The following is a 21,851-nucleotide window of genomic DNA, read 5'->3' as shown; positions in this document are numbered from 1 at the left end:
GTATTCTCATTTTTCTCTTTAATCAGGGAGTTGATGGGGGATGGGGTATGATAATAAGCTATTGGAAAAAATATCGAAGTTGTGCGTCCTGCGGCATTTATGCAGCCAAGCTCAGAACATTTGATCAGTCGATGGAGAGAATTGTTGGTATTTTGGTTTCCAAAGTATCCGCGACATGCTACATGTCTGTGAATGCTTCTTGAAGTGTTGAGAAAATATATCTGTCTTGAAAGACTGGCCAAGCATGTCAATTTCATGAGAGTCAATTATGAGACACAAGAGCAAATAATTGTTTTAATGCTGTCACATGACAACCATGGTGAGCAGCAACAATTTTTTTCCAGCAATGTCTTCTGTCACTGTGTATTGCGCCCTCTTGGTTGATTATGAGAGAGGAAATTTGTGTCTGCCCTCCAAGTGTTGAACGAATATTTATTGTGCTTTTGTTTTTCTGTTCTTCTCTCTTCAGAACTCATTGTCTCCCAGTGACAGGCATTCAGACAAGTACAGAAGTTCAGATTTGAACGATTCTGCCAAGAAGAGGAAACGGGAGGAAAAAGAGGTGAGGAGTCCAATTCTCTTGTTTGATATTCTTCAGATGTGATGGCATAATTGATGCTGGGAAAGGTGTAATCTCTGAGAAAGTGCACCAGGTGGTGGTTTAAGTGGCAGCCAGAGACACGAGGTCAAAGGCAACAACTTGAAATCGTAAACCCAGACAAACAAAGCAAACAAAATGAAAATGAATAATACATAAATCTTCAGCTCCTCTCTTTTATAGCGTCAGTCACATTCAGTTTTCTGCCTGTCTATCATGTTCTTCAAGTTCATCCTTTTTCGCAGTCTCTCATGAATTTCTAAGTCTAATGTTCACAGGTAACTGGCCATGTTGAGGCTGTATCTTGTCAGAATTCCTGAATCCAGCATGGTTTTTTTTTAAACCTCAGACTTCAGATAACTATTCCAAAGCTGGCTGTTCAAATCAACTGTAGGCAGCTCAGTTACCCAGGTCGTTGACCTGTGGTTTCGTCTTTTCAGATCTGTGTGTGTTTTGCTTTGAAGCCTCTGTCCTCACCGGACATGTATGGCCTTTGACCTCGTGAAGTAATATGATTGTTTGCTTTATTTGCATGTTATTCATACAGGAGAGTGATGGGGAAAAGAGCGATGATAATTTAGTTGTGGATGTGGCTAATGAGGTGAGAAAATGAACTTTCCCGTCTTCCTCTATCCCTCTTTTTTTTACCCTTTCTTTCCATTAGAATTTTGCCGTTGATGACTTTTGGGTCTCTCTGGCTCCTGCTCTCTCCCCTTCTGTCCCTTCACAAAGTGCAATGCATTTCGCCTGGTTGCATGGCAGGTGAAAGGTCAGGGTCAGTGTGACCTTGATAATATTTTGTGTTTTTCACTGGAGCTCAATGTTGGTATTCAAACAAGTTTACAATTTTCGTCTTTCAATAAAAAAACTTACAGACATGGATCTGTCATTCTATTCAACATGCAAGGACTTCTAATTTTATTCTTCTGAAAATCCCACAAATTCACATTTTTTTTTGAAATTGAAATCATTGAAGACTGTCTCAGAAGGAAAATGTCAGGAATTTAAATTCCTTTCTGAATCTTTGTTTTTATTCTCCCGTACCCTTTATTCAGGATCCAACTTCACCTCCAAATGGGGAACGAGTTTCACCCCGTGAAAATGGTGACAAACACCGCAAGAAAGAACGGTCAAGCAGTCCCAACAGTGTGCCATCAACTGCTAGTACTCCAAATTCAAAAATTAAAGAGGTAAGTTACAACCTTAGCCTCTTCTGGAGATGTTATTTGGTTTTGTACCTGTTGATATCAGGTACAATAGATAGATTTTGTGTAAAAATATGAGACATCATAATTTTCGCCTCCTACTTTTTCTGCTTCTTCTAGAATGACAAATCAACTACTCCAGTATCCAGCCTGATACTCCGACCAGCAGTGGTGCCCAACACCAGGAGTTGGAGGTATTCCAGGGATTAAACACTCAATGAAAGCAGCAGGACCACCCATAGGTAGGTCTGCAATTCAGTTCGGATAGACATAACATTGTGGGGAAAAAGCGTTATCTGTGGAAAATTAAACTTTTAGATTTTTGCATGCATGTGAAAATATAAGCGGAAAAGCGGACATCTAACTGTTAAGTGGTATCACGTGACTGAATGAATGTTTAAAGCAGAGCTTTTTTTAATAGTTTTTCAGGCACCCGTAGTTTTTCGTAAATCGTTTTTGTGCCTGATGAAATCTACACTCCTTCATAGCTTTTCCCCCTTTTAATCATAAAACTGCAAGTTCGGTCAAATCCCATATACTTGTCCTCATTTTCCATTTGATCACCACCTCTCATTTGGCAGTGTTTACTTTTCTACAAATCACCGTCCATCTCTCTCTCTGATCATCATTTACTTCCCATCAAACAAACAAACAAACATTCCATTTTGTGTGTCCCGTCATTTGGTTCAGTTCAGTGTGCTTTCCTCTCTGTCTGATGTCAGTATCCCTCTTTTTTCTCTTTCTCTCACTCTCTCTTTCTTTCCTCTCGCTATTTTTTTTTCGTTTTTGTTTTCTTTTCTTTTTTTTATTTTCTTTTGGTCTCTGACTCTCAGCACCCGCATTGAGAACTCCAATCTCCTCTACTATAGCAGGGCCTTATCCATTCATGGCTGGACAAGGATTGAACCATGACCTGTCAAGTCCCTACGTTGCCAACAGCATGCTCCATAACAGTATTTCACCGGGACTAGGCAACTACAGAAGCCCCATGGTATGTGATTTTCTGTTGATGATGAAATTTGAAGTTTAACAGTAGATATTATGCTTATCTGCCTGCCTATCTATATATACACAGAATGTATGTATGTGTATGTTAATGTATGTATGTGTGTATAAATGTATGTGTGTATGAATGTGTGCATGCATGCATGTGTGTTTGTATACATGTATGTATGTATGTGTGTGTGTGTATGTATCTATATACGTATGTACTTACAAATATTAAGCATGTAAATGTATGTATGTATATGTATATAGTATTGATGTATGTATGAGGGATTGTATATGCGTATGTTTGTAAAGATGTATACATTACATTTCATTGTAGCATCCTTATTTGATAAGCTCAAACATTTTCATGGCCTGGAAACTTGTTTTAAGTGGTCAGCATTATTGATCCGTTGAATAATTCTAAGCAGTGACAGATAACATTGAGAATTCATTATAGGTGATTAGACTTTGACGTGCACCATGTGGTCAGCAATGCATTTCATTTGTAGTCAGCTTGCTAATTGTTCCAGGAGATGATTCTATTCGTGGAGAATCTCCGTCTCTACTGATGTCTATCACTTTTTAGACGCAAAGGCATAATAATAAATGAGCCCTGATATCATAGTCACTGTGTATTGTGTTTCCCCCTCTGCAACAGGTTGGCTTTGATCCCCATCTGCACGCCCGTGGCAGTGGATTACCCAATGACGCCTGGCAGTGGACTTAACCCAAGACCGTAAGTTTCCTGTCACACCTAAGTTCCTTCTCCACACATTCTTCTCCGGCCTTGAGAGTTTCATGTTGTTTTCCTGGTCGATGATGTACAGCTGGTGACTATTTTACATAAAGTTCCACACAGATGTATGCATTTTTATGCAAATGATTAAGTTTGAAGTTTCAACCCTTTGTGGGACAACAAGTGAATCATTATAAATTGTAATCTTCTTTGAGCATCAGGGATAAGGTGTCATTAACTTGTCTGGTGCTTGGGCCTGGAAATAGAATCTGCACATCTGGTGTGAGAATATATCATGTAACCTTGATGTGTTGATATCAAAAAAATGAATGATTTACTGGTTATGAGACCGCATGACTCGTAGTTGCGACTCCCTTAACTGGTTCTCTCTTGCATCACAGGGCCTATTCTTTTCACGTGAGTGCAGATGGACAGATGCAGCCAGTTCCATTTCCCCCAGATGCTCTCATTGGCCCGGGGATTCCTCGCCACGCCAGACAAATCAACACACTGAACCATGGTGAAGTAGTATGTGCTGTAACTATAAGTAACCCTACAAGACACGTCTATACAGGTGGGAAGGTAGGCCTTTTTCAGTCTAAAAAATAACCATTGGGGGGGGGGGGGCTCCTGTCTGTTTATGTATGCTTTCCTATTCTGATTTTGTTATTTTGCCTATGTGTTTTATGATGTTTTGAATTCATGGCCAGCATTTGAAGGATGCATGACCTGGGTGTGATATTATGTGTGAATGCTTTCCAGACAGCCATTGATGTGCCCTTTATTTTCAATGCAGTGTTTCTTGTATTGGTAAATTCTGAAGTATGTTGACCACACCAAGGCTGCAGAGAGTCATTGTACTTTGAGTTCATATGTATTACGTCCCTATATCCTTTAATAAATGTGATTTCACCGCATTGTCACTGTACGCGGAAGCTTTGAATTCCATTGTGACATAATTTATGTGTTGTTGCGACATTCCTGTAACTCACAAGCCATCCAAGTGTTACTGTTGTATTTGTTGGCCGCTCCAACCAGCTGCTCTCAAGCTCACATCCGGCAGTCACGAGTTGTTAACTCCCCAAACCCCTCCAGGAAGCGTTACTTTCAGCTGTCCCATCAAGGCAAACAACTCCAGCTTCTGGAATTTTTACAAGAAAATTCTAAAATGTTTTCGGCAATTGTATTTGATTTCTCCCCAGGGCTGTGTCAAAGTATGGGACATCAGTCAGCCAGGCAATAAGAGTCCAGTGTCCCAGCTCGACTGCCTTCAGAGGGACAACTACATTAGATCAGTCAAACTTCTCCCCGATGGACGCACTCTCTTGGTCGGTGGCGAAGCCAGTACTCTGTCAATATGGGATCTAGCGGCACCCACTCCTCGCATCAAAGCTGAACTGACCTCCAGCGCACCCGCTTGCTACGCTTTGGCCATTAGTCCAGACTCCAAAGTTTGTTTTAGTTGCTGTAGTGATGGAAACATAGCGGTTTGGGACCTCCACAATCAGACACTTGTCAGGTGAGTTGAAATCATTTGTCAACATGGGACCATATATTTGCGTATGTTATACTTTCAGTGTTAACACCTTCAATCAAACAATTCACTTCGAGATTGCACGCAAAAGGTAGAATGCGCCTCGGGGACGGATATTCGAACTCCCAAATATTGATACTTACAGTATTTTCTAATCTACCACTTATTGGACAGGGGCTCTTTTTGAAGCTTTTGGAGTAGAGAAACATTTTCACCATCTTAGTTTTTCAAAAATCTAAAATTTAATTTTCTGTGACACAGGGATTGCAGCCATTTTGAATTCCAAATATCGGTAAATGTTAGGTAATTTGTTTCTCTAGAGCCAAACTTTGCATGGTGACCCGTGATTTCTATTCTTGATTTGGTAAGAGAATGGTTTAAAGTTTCCTTGAGGAAAGTTTAAGCAAAAGTGGAAGCCTTTCACTTTTTTGGTGCACACTACCTTAACACGCAGGATTCAAAATGATACAGATAATGATTTAATAGAAGAGACGGGTGTATGATAGGGGTACAGACAACTCAACAAATCCAAATTATGAAGCATTTTATCATCCTTACTCGTGTTACATATTGTACATTTTCAAACTACGTGTACTGATTGAATGCACAACCCCACATAATTTACTGTCTTCCAGTATCACAGTACCGTGCCCACTTCAAGTCATGAATGATGGATTAATCTGTTGAAAAATGTGCTGAAAAGCTGGAATGAAAAATTACGAGCTGGTTAAAGTGAATGGTATTCAAGCTTGTGTAAATGGCATATCAGAGCATTTTTATTCCACCTCTTACCGCTATCATATCATATTATTTTGACAGGCAATTCCAGGGCCACACAGATGGCGCCAGTTGTATCGATATTTCATCCGATGGTACTAAACTATGGACTGGCGGATTAGACAACACAGTACGGTCATGGGACCTCCGAGAAGTAAGTGACTGACACTGTGTTACTTCCTTCTGTCCATCCATGAAAGATGATTATTGTTGGTTTCGACCAAGCATTGCATCTCTGGGTTCAGGGTTACCTCCGTGTTGTTTGACATGCAAGTCAAAGTGCCTACATATAATGATTACAGGCCAGTTGACGTATCATTCTGTTGTGGCAATTATGCTTGCCACAAAGATACTAAGTTAAAACTGATGCAGAAATGACGTCAATCTGCCATGTACTTTGCATTCACTTTATATACTGGTGATTGAAATACAGTGTTGACATCGTTCCTGCAGTGTATCAAGGAATACATTTGTTTGTTTTTTTCTCACCACAGGGTCGTCAACTGCAACAGCATGACTTCACATCTCAGATATTCTCCCTGGGTTACTGCCCCACGGGAGAGTGGCTCGCTGTTGGGTAAGTTCTTGTCCTCAAGTCCTGTCTGTCTCTACCGAGCAAAGCATCACAGTATGTCATCCTATGTAAGAAGGAGAAATAGCCCTATGATAGTTTCTGTACATGGTTAAAGGGGCAGTTTCCAATCACTGGTTCACACATTAGTGGTTGTTGACATTGGCTGTTTATGTATTTTAGCCCATTGTTCTCCTTTGAAATTTGTGTACAGCTAGTCAATTTACTCAGAGATAAAGCTGATGAAAAACCTGCCCCTTTAAATCAGAAACATTTTGAAATGCATCAGATTTGATGACAATTCAAGATAGAAGTCACACACCGACAAATGGTGCTCCTTGTGTGTACTTTCTGATTTTTTGCTTCTTCTCAGTGTAAGCTTTTTTCCCTCACAGCCACTCCGCTTTCTAACGTTGAATTTTTTTCACCATCTCTCCTCCCAGAATGGAAAGCAGCAACGTTGAAGTACTACACCACACCAAGCCAGACAAGTACCAGCTGCACCTGCATGAAAGTTGCGTACTCTCACTGAAATTTGCACAGTGCGGAAAGTGGTTTGTCAGCACAGGGAAAGACAACTTGCTCAACGCATGGAGGACACCCTATGGTGCAAGTATATTCCAGGTAAGGGAATTGGACTAAAGTTATTTTCTAAAAGCAATTTTTTACCACCTTTATAAATTATACTTCAGTTATTTTTTTCAGATTTTTGCCAAACATTTGATAAGAAACTGTGGTCAATGAAATATGATGTCCATTTGGTTGAAAATTATCAAAAAAATTGCAGAAAAATTCATAAAAATTTATAAAATGTTACACTGAAGTTTTGGTTGGAAAAATTGCAGCACTCAAAGGGTTAATATCATATGAATAATAGGGCTGAGTCTGTAAGCTTCCCTGGACAATCGAAGATCCAAGCATATGTGTGGATTCCCTGTTAATAGAACTCCCAATGCCTTGAGATACAATGTTATCTATCATAGTTAAAGATATACAGTCACCTGTAATCTAAATATGCCCATATATGGTCAAAGGGACATTCCTTGGTATTCAAAATACCCATGTGAGGGCCCTGTTTTTAAAAAGCGGCCATGTGCTTAAAATCTGTGATTTGATAGATTTTCTCTTTTTATGGTAACTGTGGCAAAATTGGAACAGGTGACAGTATACCTTTAAGAAGGTGAAGTGTGAGGGACTGCTTGTGTGAAAGTGCCAGGCCACCAGTTTAGGAAAATTCAGCACACAACTAATGAACTTTGTATCAGCTTTCCCTTTTTCCTAAGTATTAGCTATTTGACTGATCTTTTTTTTTATTTTTCTTCATTTATTCCCAGTCCAAGGAATCTTCATCAGTATTGAGTTGTGACATTTCCATCGACGACAAGTACATTGTGACGGGAAGTGGAGACAAGAAAGCAACGTTGTACGAAGTCATCTACTAGGAGTGGAGTCGAAATTTCACATAGAGACAAGACTTTGTAATGCGTGGACATTGCTCCCATGTGAAACATGGACTATTTTCAAAAAAAGTGTACATTGCGATGTGAAATGTACAAATGCAACTGAAGATATTTATTATTGTATTTTGCTACAATATACAAAAGAAAGTCAAAAAAACAAACTTCATGCAGTTTCACGTACAATCAACTGTTTGCAGTTCATATGGAAGATAAATCCCTGAACACTTCAAGATTCTACAAGCTTCAGACACATTTTTGCCACAAGGAAATATTTTTCTCTGTTCTGCAACTTCTGTCGCGTGCTTCAGAAGACCATGTGCTGTTCTTGGGAATTTTAACTTGGCCTCTGTCAGCTCCCTGCATTTTAACAAGATACTCTAGAGTGCAGACATTTCTGTGGCGTGCAGATCTTCGTACCCTTTGTATTATAGTTCATTGTATTTCAAACTTTGAGCACAGAAAGATCCCTCATCTTTTCCTAGCATAGAAGAAAGCTGTTATTTCGCTTTGAGTCACAAGAAATGCAACAAAAAAAGATTTCAGAATCCCATAAGGTGTTATGGTGGTGTGAGGGCAATGTGGTTCACTCACTCTGATGGCAGTGTGAGGGCAATGTGGTGCACTTACTCTGTCTGATGGCACTGTGAGGGCAATGCGGTGCACTCACTCTGTCTGATGGCACTGTGAGGGCAATGCGGTGCACTCACTCTGTCTGATGGTAGTGTGAGGGCAGTGTGGTACACTTACTCTGTCTGATGGCACTGTGAGGGCAATGCGGTGCACTCACTCTGTCTGATGGTAGTGTGAGGGCAGTGTGGTACACTCACTCTGTCTGATGGCAGTGTGAGGGCAATATGGTGCACTCACTCTATCTGATGGCGGTGTTAGGGGAATGTGGTGCACTCACTCTGTCTGATGGTAGTGTGAGGGCAGTGTGGTACACTCACTCTGTCTGATGGCAGCGTGAGGGCAGTGTGGTACACTCACTCTGTCTGATGGCAGCGTGAGGGCAGTGTGGTACACTCACTCTGTCTGATGGCAGCGTGAGGGCAATATTGTGCACTCACTCTGATGGCGGTGTTAGGGGAATGTGGTGCACTCACTCTGTTTGCTTTTTTTTCTCAGGGATGATACGATAGTGATACAAAAAAGTGCACCTGTGTTGTTTTGAATACGTCGGCAAGTATTTTCTCCCCACCTTCTCCATTTCACCTTGACTAAGATGATAATCTGACCCACTTCACTTTGGTATAGACTATTTTTCTGGGTCATCATGCGTGTTGTGAAGGATGATTCTCAACATACAGTATACTATGTATGTACACACACACTTGGGTATACACAGCCATGCATATGCATATATGTATACACATCCTTTCCAGTGTGCAGTAGTTTTCTTTATGACAGCCATGCTGAAAGAACAGGTCTGAAAACTGGCGTATTCACATAAAGCCTTGCTTTGTATTTTATGAGACCTTGCAGATGCACACATTCTGGGGCTGAGCAAAGCTTGTGACTTGGGGGTCCTCGGACCATATCATCTAACCCAGTGACTCTACAATTCCACTGGTTTTGATGGAACAATGAGTACTTTTTTGTAGAGTTTCAGAACCATGAGTTTGGATTTACTCAATACTTGGTCCTGTTGAGCCCCGAGTTAAAGTAGATTTGGCCAGCCCTACCCGCACAACCATCGAGCGTCCAAACACTAAACTCCTCGTGTTTATAAGGAGTATTCTTGTTCCTGTTATCAATCACAAAACGCAATGACCTCTAAGTTTGGCTGTTTTCTCGTAGCACTTTGACAGTGGTAATGAACAAAACATCAGATATCTGTTTTGAACTAACTTTCAATTGTCCCTTGGAAGCAAAATCCCTAACAGTACCATTTTCTCAACATATCCAAGAAAAGCTCTGAATATATATATTATATATATATATTATTTTTGGCTGATAAAACTGCCTTTGTGTTTGCTTTGTAAACTTAATAATTTTTTTGTTTCTTGTAAGACTTGACAAGTTTGCTTGTAAAATCTTTGGCTTTTTAATGCACTGTTTAAAAAATATGATTATAAAACCAGGATTGAGTGTAGGTATGCTTTCCTCCAGTGAAGTGTGACAAATAAATTTTGACTTTGGGGGAGGGGGGGTCGTAGGTCATTGCCAGTTACAGTGATAAACCCTAGTGATGCCTGAGGAAACTGAAGTGATGCCGTGACAGAAGTTTTTGACTAAGAGATTTGGAAAAGTGCACTATTTGTAACTTGATTTGTTTCAATGCGTTTGATTCACATGACCAATAGAGGGGAGGACAGCCACTGTCCGCAGTGAATCAAAGTGGGAAAAGTCTGGAAAAGCTCCGAGTAAAACGAGAAAAGCATCAGGGAATAAGTTTGACGGTCAGAAAAGAATGTGCCTCAGAAACATGAACAGTTCTCTCTTTAAGTTGTCACACCGTTTTGCTGGAAGAGAATATTCAGATGATATTTTTTTTTTCTGCCTGTAAGTTAAAGAAAGAAAAATGTAGATTTTTCTATAGCTATTGTTCCTGTGTAAATAGTAAATTTTGTCTCTTTCTATGTGTAGTTCCAGCTATAGCCACTTGAATAGTTCAACACATAGAAGAATTTATGAGTATAAAAAGAAGCTGAAAGCCGAAGTGTTTGCTTTTTTTTTTGAAACGCTTCTGTTACACTAAATAGTGCAATTTTTAGCCCTTGTTATCGCACTACTCTTACAACAGATGAAGTTGCCATGGAAACTGCTCTCTTTCTATTTTTTGTAAGAGTAGTGGAAGCTCGGTAGCTGATTTTGTGCACAAGTGGGAGAGTGCATTGTTTTTGTTTTGGCTCTGTGTACGTTTCAAGTAGCCAGGAGTAATTTGGACTTGAGAAAACAAAATGTTGAAAAATGGTGACGTTTTTTTTCTTGACATTTTCAGAATAAATAAATTATCTAAGATTTTTGCTGGTTTTTGTACAGAAACTGATCATCTCTCGTGTGTTTTTTTCCCCCACAAATGAAGTCACTCCCTCAGTGCGGTTACATTCCATACAGTAGTGGCTTCCACATCAGGACTTGAATGAACGATTTTTTAACCCAGTAATGCCACATACCAAGCTGAAAATATTCACTTGCAATTTTCAATTCTCATCACACACAAGAAAGCACGGAAACTGCACCATATCTCCATTCCAATTGTACTACCCGCAAAAAATCAAACAACTGCCATACACCCATCTCACTAGAAATCTGGCTGTGGTACAGAACACTGTAGGAGTGGATACCTGACATAGAGGTCCAGCATTGAACGGTCTCAATGCTCCAACTCCAGGTCTATCCGGATCCAGTACATGCTCATAAACAGACCCACTTCTACTCTTTCTGTGGAGGGAGTTTATCATATGAAACCAAAATGATTGGCATTTTGAAGAATACAGAGCCTGCATACCCTTACTGGTAGTAGGAATGAATGCTCGTCTGGGGGTGCCTTTCATGATGAATAAATGCAAACAGACCATCTAAGATAGTGTTCAATAGTAATACAGCTTAGTGTTGCCCCAGCATACTTCAGTTTTGCCGAATAAATTATGTTAATAGACCTTGACTTTGTCCCCCATCTACTCAGTAATCACACCTGCTGTGTTAAGTTGTTCATACACCTCTGTTGTATGCTTTCTATGCCTTCTTCAACAAAGTATATCTTGAGAAAATCCATGAAAAGCAACGTCCCATCAACCATAGCACACACCAGTGATATTGAAGAGCTCCATTTGGTTTACCTCTTGTCATATTTTCCTTTATTCTGTTTGTAAAGCACAGTGACTACTTGTTCCACCATAGGGAACCCAGAAATCTGGTTGTTGTTGTTGTTTGTATTGTTGTTTATGTGTTATTGTTGTTGTTGACCAACAAAATTCGACGAACATAACTGTTGTGTTGTTGTTAATGTTTCAAACGTAACGTAGATGTCATAAGAAACGCTACAAGGACACAACCATTACTTGGCCCGATACAACTCTCTGGTAAGTGTATGAAGTGATTGTACGTTAGCAGAGTTGTATCGGGCTAAGTAATGGTAGTGTTCTTGTAGCATTTCTTATGACATCTACGTTATGTTTGAAACATTTACAACAACACAACAGTTATGTTCGTTGAATTTTATTGGTCAACAACAACAATAACACATAAACAACAACAATACAAACAACAACAACAACCAGATTTCTGGGTTCCCTATGGTTCCACTCCCTATATCATCCCTACCTGCCCAGCGATTAGCTTGTCAACATAGTCTGTACACACTTCCTACTGTGAATTTTCCCGAGTCTGTTTGGATTGACACCAATGACATCAGTGAAACTGAAGTGAGGAGATAGATTTTTAGGATGTGAAGTAAAGTTACACATATATTCCTGTATGAATGATGTACCATTACAAAGGAATTAACATCTAATACTATCCAGCTGCTAATATGCGATATTCCAAGATTCGCTGCATCCAAGAACAAAGTCCGCAAGACTTTGACCGATTATAAGCTATAGTGTTACTCAACATTAACTTGGTGGGGAGGGGGGAGGGTAAGTTTGTATTTATGAGCCGTCATAGGCACCCTCAGACCAATACAAATTTCTGCCAAAATTGGGACCTTGCCCAACGTTGTTTAGATATGTCATAACTTTTATCAATTGGCGCTCAAAATTTTCTCAGTCTAGGAAAACTTTAAAAAAATGCCCCTGATAGTTTTCCTCGCTCTGACATTTTAACCTTGATACAAAATAACTGCAACTATTGTTAACTTTGAACCCTGTATTATGATCATCGCTGATGCTTCCAACAAATGTATCCATTGACATTTTGAATCCAACGGTCATGTCTCACCACAGGGAATCCAGGCTTATTTAGGATAAAAAATATGAAAATTATTATTAATTTTAATAAAATATGAAAATCATCATCATCATCATCGTCCCCATGCAGTAAAAAATCAAACCAAGGTTCGCCAACCCTTGAGTAAAGTACTCTTCCCTATATACACGATCTTCTGAATAGTTTCTAAATGATTTATTATCCTTCTTTGAGTTTCCATTTTTTTTTGTTCTCTCCTGAGTACATCACAGGTAACTGCTTTGATTAGGTCTCGATATTGTTCCCTTTGGTTGACAGATTGTGATGAATTGAGTATTTGTTCCGTTCTTGTACATGTAATTTCGAAAGTGAGCCATTCATCACTATGGACATTCAGTAGTAATCCTTGTACTGTTTTTCTTGCTCTTCCTTCTTTTGCTGTCTTTTTCTTGCTGCGGATCCGTAGCCCTACCACTCCCTTTGCTGGTTGTGTCCCCAACACAACCAGCAAAGGAGTGGTAGGGCTACGGATCCGCAGCAATCTTCTTCCACCTCCGTCAAGGGCCGATAGGAATTGATCATTTGCTCTCAGCGAGCTTAATTTACAAGAAGATGAGACTGCATAGAGTTGCCAGGGCAAGATGTTCATGTGACAAATAATATAGATACTTTTATTCAGATTTACCGTGAAATGACTTCCGAGAATGGAATTATGCAGACTTCAGAGAATGAAATCATGCAGAGAATCATTTTTATTTCCCAGAATATTTTTGTACACTGAAACTGCTTTTTAACGGGATGGATACTTATGAAAATCAAGTGACGCCCCTCTGTGCTGTTTGAAAAATACATGACCCCTTTGCAGGTTCCAAATTTAGGGTGACCCTCCCCCTTGGATCTCGCCGGCTTACCCCTGGCCTTAATAACTGAATGCTCCCTTATAATGGCATTGATAAACCAATAATGATTAGCAATCTATTGAAGCTGCCAATGAACGGAGACTACACAAATACAAAGCAGAATAAGATTGTGTCCTGGCTTTGAGGCAGACTAGGATTAAAAGGAAATTTGTTTGAGCAAAAATAGGAAGCTATTTATTTGTTTACCCATTGCATTATATTTTAAATGTTACCGATATAGTTCCAAAGCTGACAATATTGTTTAATGATTTATTACTAAGAGCAGTCGAGAAATGAAAACAGGCAATGATTCTGCCTATTTATTGTACGGTAATTTGGTATTCGTCCTCTGCTGACAACCAAAACACTCCAATGATCAGCTGTTAAGACTCCCTAGATATCTTTCAGGGTTTCAAGCTTGATCTGTGGTAGCTGCAATAATTGTGGCCTTGGTTTGCCGTTGGGTTTGGCTTCTTATCTGTCGTGCGGCTCGCGCCTTGCCCAAACCAAACAAGGTGGTTGGGGCAAGGCGCGAGCCGCACGACAGAAGCCCAACCCCACGGCCAACCAAGGCTACAATTATTGCAGCTAGATCTGTGGATGTCTTCAACCAAATAAACCACAAAAAACACGATTGGAACTATTAAATTTGGGATGATTGGATTTTCATATTTTTCAAATTTCTCAAAAGTGGTAGGTGCCGTATCGCTGAATGTTGCAATATTGCAAATTACTCATCAGAGCTAGTGTGCAATGTAAAACAAAAAGCAGATGAGCGTACATTTGTAGATTAAATCGGCATTTTCACCATCCAATTATCCCAAATTAGTTCCAATCGTGTTAAAACTATATTTGGATGGCTGGTTGAATCAATGTATCAGAATTTTAAAAACACAAAGAAATTGGAAGGATGAAATAAACTTGGTGATAATAAATCGTACTTGAAACTCCCCAAATAGTTCTAATACTGGATATTTTTATCCATTGTAGGTATTTAATAAATTGCTTTCCAACCAGGCCATTATTAAGCAGGTTCAAAAGGTCGCGTGTTTACTAATCAGTGGATGAGTTTCCCGGTCCAGTTACGCTGTGACACGTAACGCGAGAAGTGATATTCCCCCTGTACAAGGGAGCTATAGAATATAATCTAGATACAGCATTCCTATGATGACTTATCAAAGTTAATAATTACAAAAATGTTATCCCGCTGAAGATAAACCGGACCAAAATTGTTTGTTCAAAGTATCGTCGACAATCCGTGTCAATACTTATTTCATTATCATGATAAGTTGTCGGAGTTTCAAGTGATTAGCCTGTATCTCTGGATTTATTGAACTTAAATGAGACGAAATTGCGTTTATCATTGTGGACTTTATAACTATACTTGTTAGCCACAAAGTTAAAGAATTCGGCAATCATTAAAAGCAGAACTAATTGGTTGAATTATCGGTCTTGTCATCCCATATCCAATAAACAGGCAACATGTTATCGAACACTTACGGTATTTTGTCTCGTCGTATCTTCACTAAAGATAAGGAATATAGTGTCATGTTTATTGATCACATGACATTATCGAGCCTTGATTCGGTATCTTGCGATGTAACACAGGTTATTGAAGCGATAGATATTGCATTGACCAGGTAACGGCCTTCTCCCCTCTTAGCATTCTGTCCAGTGCTCGCCCCGATTTTAATTCATATTCATATCTGTTCCATTCTGTTCCACTCTCGTTTAATCCTCCCGTCTTTCTGCGGGCAAAATATACCAATCAGATGGCCAGCTCTCCCCTAAAACAAAACATTTTTATTTGTTTTTTTCGGTCAAAATCAAATTACTGCTTCTTCATCAAGCAGTAAGCTAGCTATGTTATCTGTAAAATAACGGTCAAACTTCCAACTGTATGCAGAATTGTCAGAGACTTGATCATTGTTCCGCCCATCAAGGCTAAAACCATTAGATCTTGGATGGGAGTACATAAACTGGTGCAATATGACAGTTTTTAAAGTAGGTCATAATCTTTTTGCAATTTTTATGCACTTTGTCACAGTTTTCAAATTTTTTTCTATTTTGGAGAATATCATCATATCTTTTGCTCTTGTCAAAAGGAGGGGGTCGTCATTTTTTGGTTGTGGGTCCAGGGAGTTCTTTTCTTTAGATAGTCGTAAGAATTTGACGCCCCTCCCTACTGTAAACCTTAAGGGTGCCATAAGTAAGCGACGGAAAATGAAAATTGTTCAAAAACCAGAAATGATTTGAATGATTTTATACATCAGTATATTGGACAGAGCGCCCTCTTTCGGTATTTTATCTTGGCACTTCACCACAATCTTCTGACCGCTAGTACTGCACAACAGTAAACGACAGAGGGCGTATCGTTCTCCTCATCTGAGATGGCTATTCCGTGCGAGTGCTGCTAAATCTTAGGGACTGTCATTATTTATGGCCTAGAGCGGAGAAATTGTAGTTAAAATCTCGACCGATTTTCAGATCCCTGCCGAAGTTGAACAGTTCAAGTACCCCTTACCTTCTGACTAAAATGTAGTGACCCCCTCCAGCCTTCGGAAAAACTGCCAATTTTATCAATATGTATAGAGAAATAACGATTACATGTTACACATGCAGGAATTTTTACAATAAAAAATGTTTAATGGGCGGCATCAGTAACTTTTAATACATTGTTCTGTCCTTTTTTTACAAATAGTTCTAGTCTACATCCTACAGTGTGTTGAAATGTGCCGTATTTGGCTTGCAAGCACAATCCATACAGGCCAACATATGACGAACGTTTCTATACGTATACAGACTGAATCAGTTCAGAAATACTGTACTAGAATTTTCAACTGATTTTAAATACTTTAAATTTTGAATGTTTGCAGTTAACAAAACAATATTTAAGCAATAAATTACCCTTTCCCAGCCCATAATGGACGTAAGCAACTTTGGACGACACAATGTACGAGGCGAAGCTGAGTACATTATGGAGTGCAAAGTTTGCTTTCGTCCATCATGGGCCCAGAGGGGTTCACTATCAGTAATAATCTGACGTAAAAATGCGCTGGTATTGACAAAGGTATGATATAACAATGCCACATTCATGAATCATGAAGAGCTGCCTTCTAAGACTAAACCTACATTTTACAAACTTTGACGGATCTTTTAACAGGTTACGGTTCAAAGAACAAAGTGGTGTTATTTTATATCAAATATTTTACAAAGTTGCTTTCGTTAAATCTTCACTATGTTACAGATGCTAAACCAAAGTATTTTGCATACTTTATTTGTATGTTCTATTTCATCAAACACAGTAATAAACATTTGTTGAATGACTAAGGTGATTCCTCTTGCAGAATGCTTGAAGTATATCTCCCCTCTTTCAGTTGGCATTTGTAGTAACCCTTTTGAATCTTTTCATTTTTTCTGATCTCTCCTGTATCCCTTCCCTTCAAGACCGGTTCTGTCTTGCCGGTTGTGGCAGTCGGCGTCTTCCAGCGACATCCGAGGATATCTAACGTTAATACCTAAATATGTCCGAATCAAAGGTGCTTGAGAAACTATTTGATGATATTTAGTGGTCCGATTCAACATATATTGTAGCCAGTAATTTTCAGAATGCTGGTTTTGTTGTTCGCCATCCCCTTTCCATCTTTGGCTTTTTGTATTTATTTGAAATTCAAGATTGGATTGCTGTTGTTGCCGTGTATCTGTCTAAATATAACAGTTTCTAATAACAGAAGCATCGATGCTGTCTTTGATAATCGGAAGAAAACTGCACGAAAAGTATTCTGGCCTCCATAGATTTTACTTGTGAGAAAATCAAGCATCCATAAGCTCGAAGGACGCATTTGATGAACATTGGGTACAATCTGCATATATGAACACGATTGGACTCTAGGAGGTCCTTCACTAAGCTAATTCGGAGGAGCAACTGGAACCCTCGGGTCTTTGTTAATGTGGAAACCTGTTCAGTACTTTTCCAGCATTCTTCATTTAGCCAAGTAGTTACTATATCAAGTGTATTTTACCAATAAGATATTTATTCCGCGTGAACATACGGCTCAGACTACATAAAAATACGTACAATACAACGAGTTTGGGCGGTGATGGCAGGACAAAAATAACGCTGAGATGGCAGATCGCATCAGTCTCGCCTCGCAATCCTTGTACGATTAGAAAGCATTTCACACCAGCAAAGTTTGTTCAACCTGACAAAAACCATGATTGTCTACTCTGATGTCTGTCTGTTTTTCCTCCCACTCCTTGCACAAACACGAAGTCAATTAATTTGAAACATTATCTTGTTGCGTTCTATGTTGACTTAGAATTCTTCATTATGTCATCTATCGTTTACTGTGCTAGAGGATGGCGGCTATACATCCGCCGACTCAGATACTCTGAGCTAGTGTCGCAAACCGCCTCGTACAAAAGTTTGCCGTTGTTGTTGTTTTGGTTGTCAACATTTGAACGCCATGGCGCATGGTCTGTTTTTCTTGGAAGTCAGTCACTCTGAAATTCTTGTGACTATTCAGCCGTTCAAACACAGAGTTCCCATTGATCCATAGTTTGGGTGAAATAAAGAAGAAATTATTATTATTATTATTATTATTATTATTATTATCATTACAAGTAGGATGGAAAGAGACATCAACCTTGTTCATGGCAGCCCATGTTTCTGAGTAATCCAAAATAGTATCAATTGGATTTTGGAAAACATATTTTGAGCCCTTAATGATTGCCATGGAAACACGTAGTATAGACTTGGATATCGAAATTGTTCTTTTCGTCCCAAAAGATCTCTATTGCAAGTAACGCTCCATATAATTCTCTTTGTTCTTCAACATACCGCCTATTGAAGAGCGGCAGCTCCATAGCAATCAGATCGATGGCCCTTCAATTCTGAGCCAGTGTCTCCAAAGATTCAGTGCCAAATGTTTTGGGTGGCCTTCTGTATGTCCGTGAAGTGCCGAAGTGCCTCCGAACGGGATTGACTTCAGCCTTCAGTTCACTTTGTTGTTGTTGTTACCTATATAGCTTAGAGTTCATAAATCTCTATCAATCAAGAGTTATTATCAATCAATGTGAACCTCTGCAATACCTAAAATTAAAAGTAAACAACAAAACAAACAAACAAACAAACACGCAAATAAATAAATAAGTAAATAATAAACAAATAAGTAAATAAATAGCGAAACAATTGATTGTTTAATTTCTTGTTCACTTTACAACGGACCCTGAGAACCCTGTGGTCTTAAAGGGACAAAGTCATGAATCTTGTTTGATACAAGATACTACTTACATTGTTTGACATGTTGAGACATAGATACGGAATAAATGGGTGACCATGCATATATCCGACCCCGATTTTAGACAAATAAACGAGATTCATGAAAAATGGCCACTTGTCCTGGGGCGAATGGAGTCAATGACGAGAAAGAATAACTGTAGGTTGATTACACTAATTCTTCCGAGATGGCTGACGTAAAACAGAAATACAGGCGCTGGGTTTTTTTACTAAGGGGTATAAACTCGGCCAGAGTTGAGTTGAATTCTTCGGAAATCTTGAAAATGGGAGAAAAGAGAGGCCAGGAAATTGGGTGATTTGCTTAAATTTGCATATATTTACACTTCTTTGTCGCCCAACTTACGACTGCTTTACAAGCTAAAAGGTGAACATAACCAATAGTTTGATCTTGGGTTGAAATATTAATTAATTTGAATGAATCTTTGCGAAAAAAGTGATTTTGAGCAAAATACGCTGTGTTACGTGCAGCGCCACCTTACCCACATTATAAAACGGCTCCTCTATCTCTGCTAGCTATCAGTTAGGTGGGGGATGCTGGGGAGGGATGGTTGTTGGCGGAGGGACTGGAGTGAGGCAGCGAGTTACATTTCTTACAGAATAATTCACTCATAGCCCGAGGGACAGGCCCCCTGTTTCTTGTCGGTGCAAACTCGTACGGTCTACAGCGGGAACACATACGTGTCCGCAGATTGGGGAAGGAAGGAAGGAAGGGAGGGTCTGTACTAATAATACTACAGTTCGAGTGACCACGGAGGTATATGAGGGATTTCACTTCTCCCTCCATGCTGTGGCTAGTACCGTTTCTTTCAGCAAAGATTTTTCTAAAACAGTTGATTCACTTTGCCATTCCACAAGCATCTCTGGAGGAGAAAAGTGAAGCTCAGCACAGGGCAGTGCCCGCATATCAGAATTTTACCGTCCTCACAAGATTAATAAACGTTTGACTGCGCAGTATAATTGGTTACATCATAGATGTTATCTCTTTCATCCGTCTGTGACCATATACACAGCGGGGGATGCTTATGTAATGTAAGAAATTAATGTAGTTCAGCGTATTTGGTGTAAGTACGCGATAGCTTTGGTACCATTTATGCCCACTGGTTGTGGGCGGTTATGCGGCCAACGATTCAAGAAGTTGTCGAAAGGTCGCAACGGGCAATGTCGTCTTTCAGTGGCAACTGTGTCAAAATCTGAAGTCGCTGACAATTTTGCGGTCAGTGTGGAAAACAGCAATGAGAAAGGAAATTGCATTCAAACGTGAGCATATTTGCATTTCGTTGTAAGGCGCATAAGGGTTACATTAATTGAACGGACCGAACGACCACATTCGAGGTTTTAAGAACAGTGTTTATGCATCGCACGGTCTGGCTTTGAACAGTTTGTTTGTCAACCAACTTCCTGTTCAGTATAATGCAAATCGGACGACCGTAAGCTCTCTGTGAAATAACCCTGTCTTGGTCGACAAATGCCCTTTTCACGCACACGAAGCTTTACATAACCATCAGAACAGTCTCTGCGAACAGCATGGATGTGTCTGAAAATTCAATCGATTGTGCCGCTGTGTTCGACGGGAAGTATGTCTCCCAAAATTGAAATAGACATTTTCACAGACGTGTGTCCGTGACTTCTCCCCCTGTTTCTGTTTAAATATCCTCTATGTTAGAAAAAAACTGTCGCAAAAAGCACCTTTGAATCGCGACTAGTGTTTTCCTCTTCATCTCCCATGTTTATCAAATAAATCAAAATGCGGGTTTCTGTCGCAAACGGTACCTTTCGTAGGCATGACTCACGTGTGGTTCGACTGTGATCGAATTGGTCAAATTTGTTATTTTTCTTTCTTTAAACACCGCGCACCGGTCGTTTTCTCCTCTTTGGCGCACTGGGTCGAGTATGATTCACTGTTGAACGAATGGACGAGGTTTGCGGTTTCCATTCCTAACCAGACATAAAGGAGCTTTCAATATTTTGCGGGGGGGGGGGGTTAGGGTGGGGTAGAATGGCAGTTTGAAGTTAAACATTTTGGGTTTCGGACGGAGTCTTCTTCGAATAGATCTCGCCCTTTAACTCCTAGCAACCTGCTATTCCTCTCTAATCAACCCTGAAAGATACATTTAAAACACAGAGTGGCACATTGTAGCAATGATTGCTATACAAGCGAATGTAAAAATTCACATTGTGAAAAGCGAACGGTATGATTTTTTTTCAGTGTTGTAAGGTTTTCACTGAGGATGAAAATCTCTTCAAAGAAATGACATTTGGAAAAGTATTAGAAAGAAACGAATAAGATATGATAAACTCGTAGCGTAGACCCTAGGAACATGTTTCTAGGGACCAGGTGTTTTACTGTAAAGATAATGAACCCTCTATGAAAGCGTAACTCATAAGGCAAATGTTTATCCAAAAAGTAGACATTCAAAAACATTTGTCAGAGGGAAATTATGTTGATGAAAGCAACCTTTTTTATTTGAAATTGAATTTTTGTGAAATTTTCGAGAATCCTATTGTCAAGTTATGGGATTATTCAGAAACAGAAGAACACGGTGAATATTATTTATACAATGCCCATGCAGGACGGAAAGACTGAAATCAAAGAAGCTCAAATCATGACCCTTGACACATTTTTAAACTTTCACAGTTTGTAGTAACATTTGTCATCAATAAAATGTCGATGCATCTTTCGATACGGCCCTCTCCGTACAAGTTCTTTCTACGACCCTTTTAAAGGAGTGACAGGTCCCTGAGAAGCGCTCACCTGTTGTTAAAAGTGGCGCCTGCAAAGTTGTTCAGAGAGGAGACGCAAGGAGATCGAGATCATCCTCGGTCACCTTACGATCTCGGTCACGATAGAGATCATAAACGCGATCATACGCTTCACTTTTGTCTGCCGAAGCCCCGAAAAGGCTCAGACGATTTTACCGAGGCAAGTCGCAGTCC

The 21,851-nt window shown here is 39.6% G+C and overlaps 1 protein-coding gene across 1 annotated transcript in view; it reads left to right on the top strand.

The window, feature by feature from the left end:
* Nucleotides 1-10,856, top strand: part of LOC139121489 (transducin-like enhancer protein 4) — a 41,696-nt gene extending 30,840 nt beyond the window's left edge. Inside the window, 14 exon segments of the mRNA XM_070686393.1 lie at nucleotides 470-562; nucleotides 1,146-1,199; nucleotides 1,654-1,788; nucleotides 1,924-1,948; nucleotides 1,951-1,977; nucleotides 1,980-2,045; nucleotides 2,637-2,794; nucleotides 3,452-3,507; nucleotides 3,931-4,111; nucleotides 4,732-5,048; nucleotides 5,883-5,994; nucleotides 6,335-6,417; nucleotides 6,855-7,035; nucleotides 7,746-10,856. Of these exon segments, the coding sequence (XP_070542494.1) occupies nucleotides 470-562; nucleotides 1,146-1,199; nucleotides 1,654-1,788; nucleotides 1,924-1,948; nucleotides 1,951-1,977; nucleotides 1,980-2,045; nucleotides 2,637-2,794; nucleotides 3,452-3,507; nucleotides 3,931-4,111; nucleotides 4,732-5,048; nucleotides 5,883-5,994; nucleotides 6,335-6,417; nucleotides 6,855-7,035; nucleotides 7,746-7,853 (1,596 nt within the window). The 3' untranslated portion in view covers nucleotides 7,854-10,856.
* The last annotated feature ends 10,995 nt before the right edge of the window (nucleotides 10,857-21,851 follow it).

The sequence above is a fragment of the Ptychodera flava genome, chromosome 21, assembly GCF_041260155.1.
Source record: "Ptychodera flava strain L36383 chromosome 21, AS_Pfla_20210202, whole genome shotgun sequence".
NCBI lineage: Eukaryota > Metazoa > Hemichordata > Enteropneusta > Ptychoderidae > Ptychodera > Ptychodera flava.
Note: the sequence above shows the minus strand (reverse complement) of the source record. Positions and strands in the feature narration are given on the sequence as shown.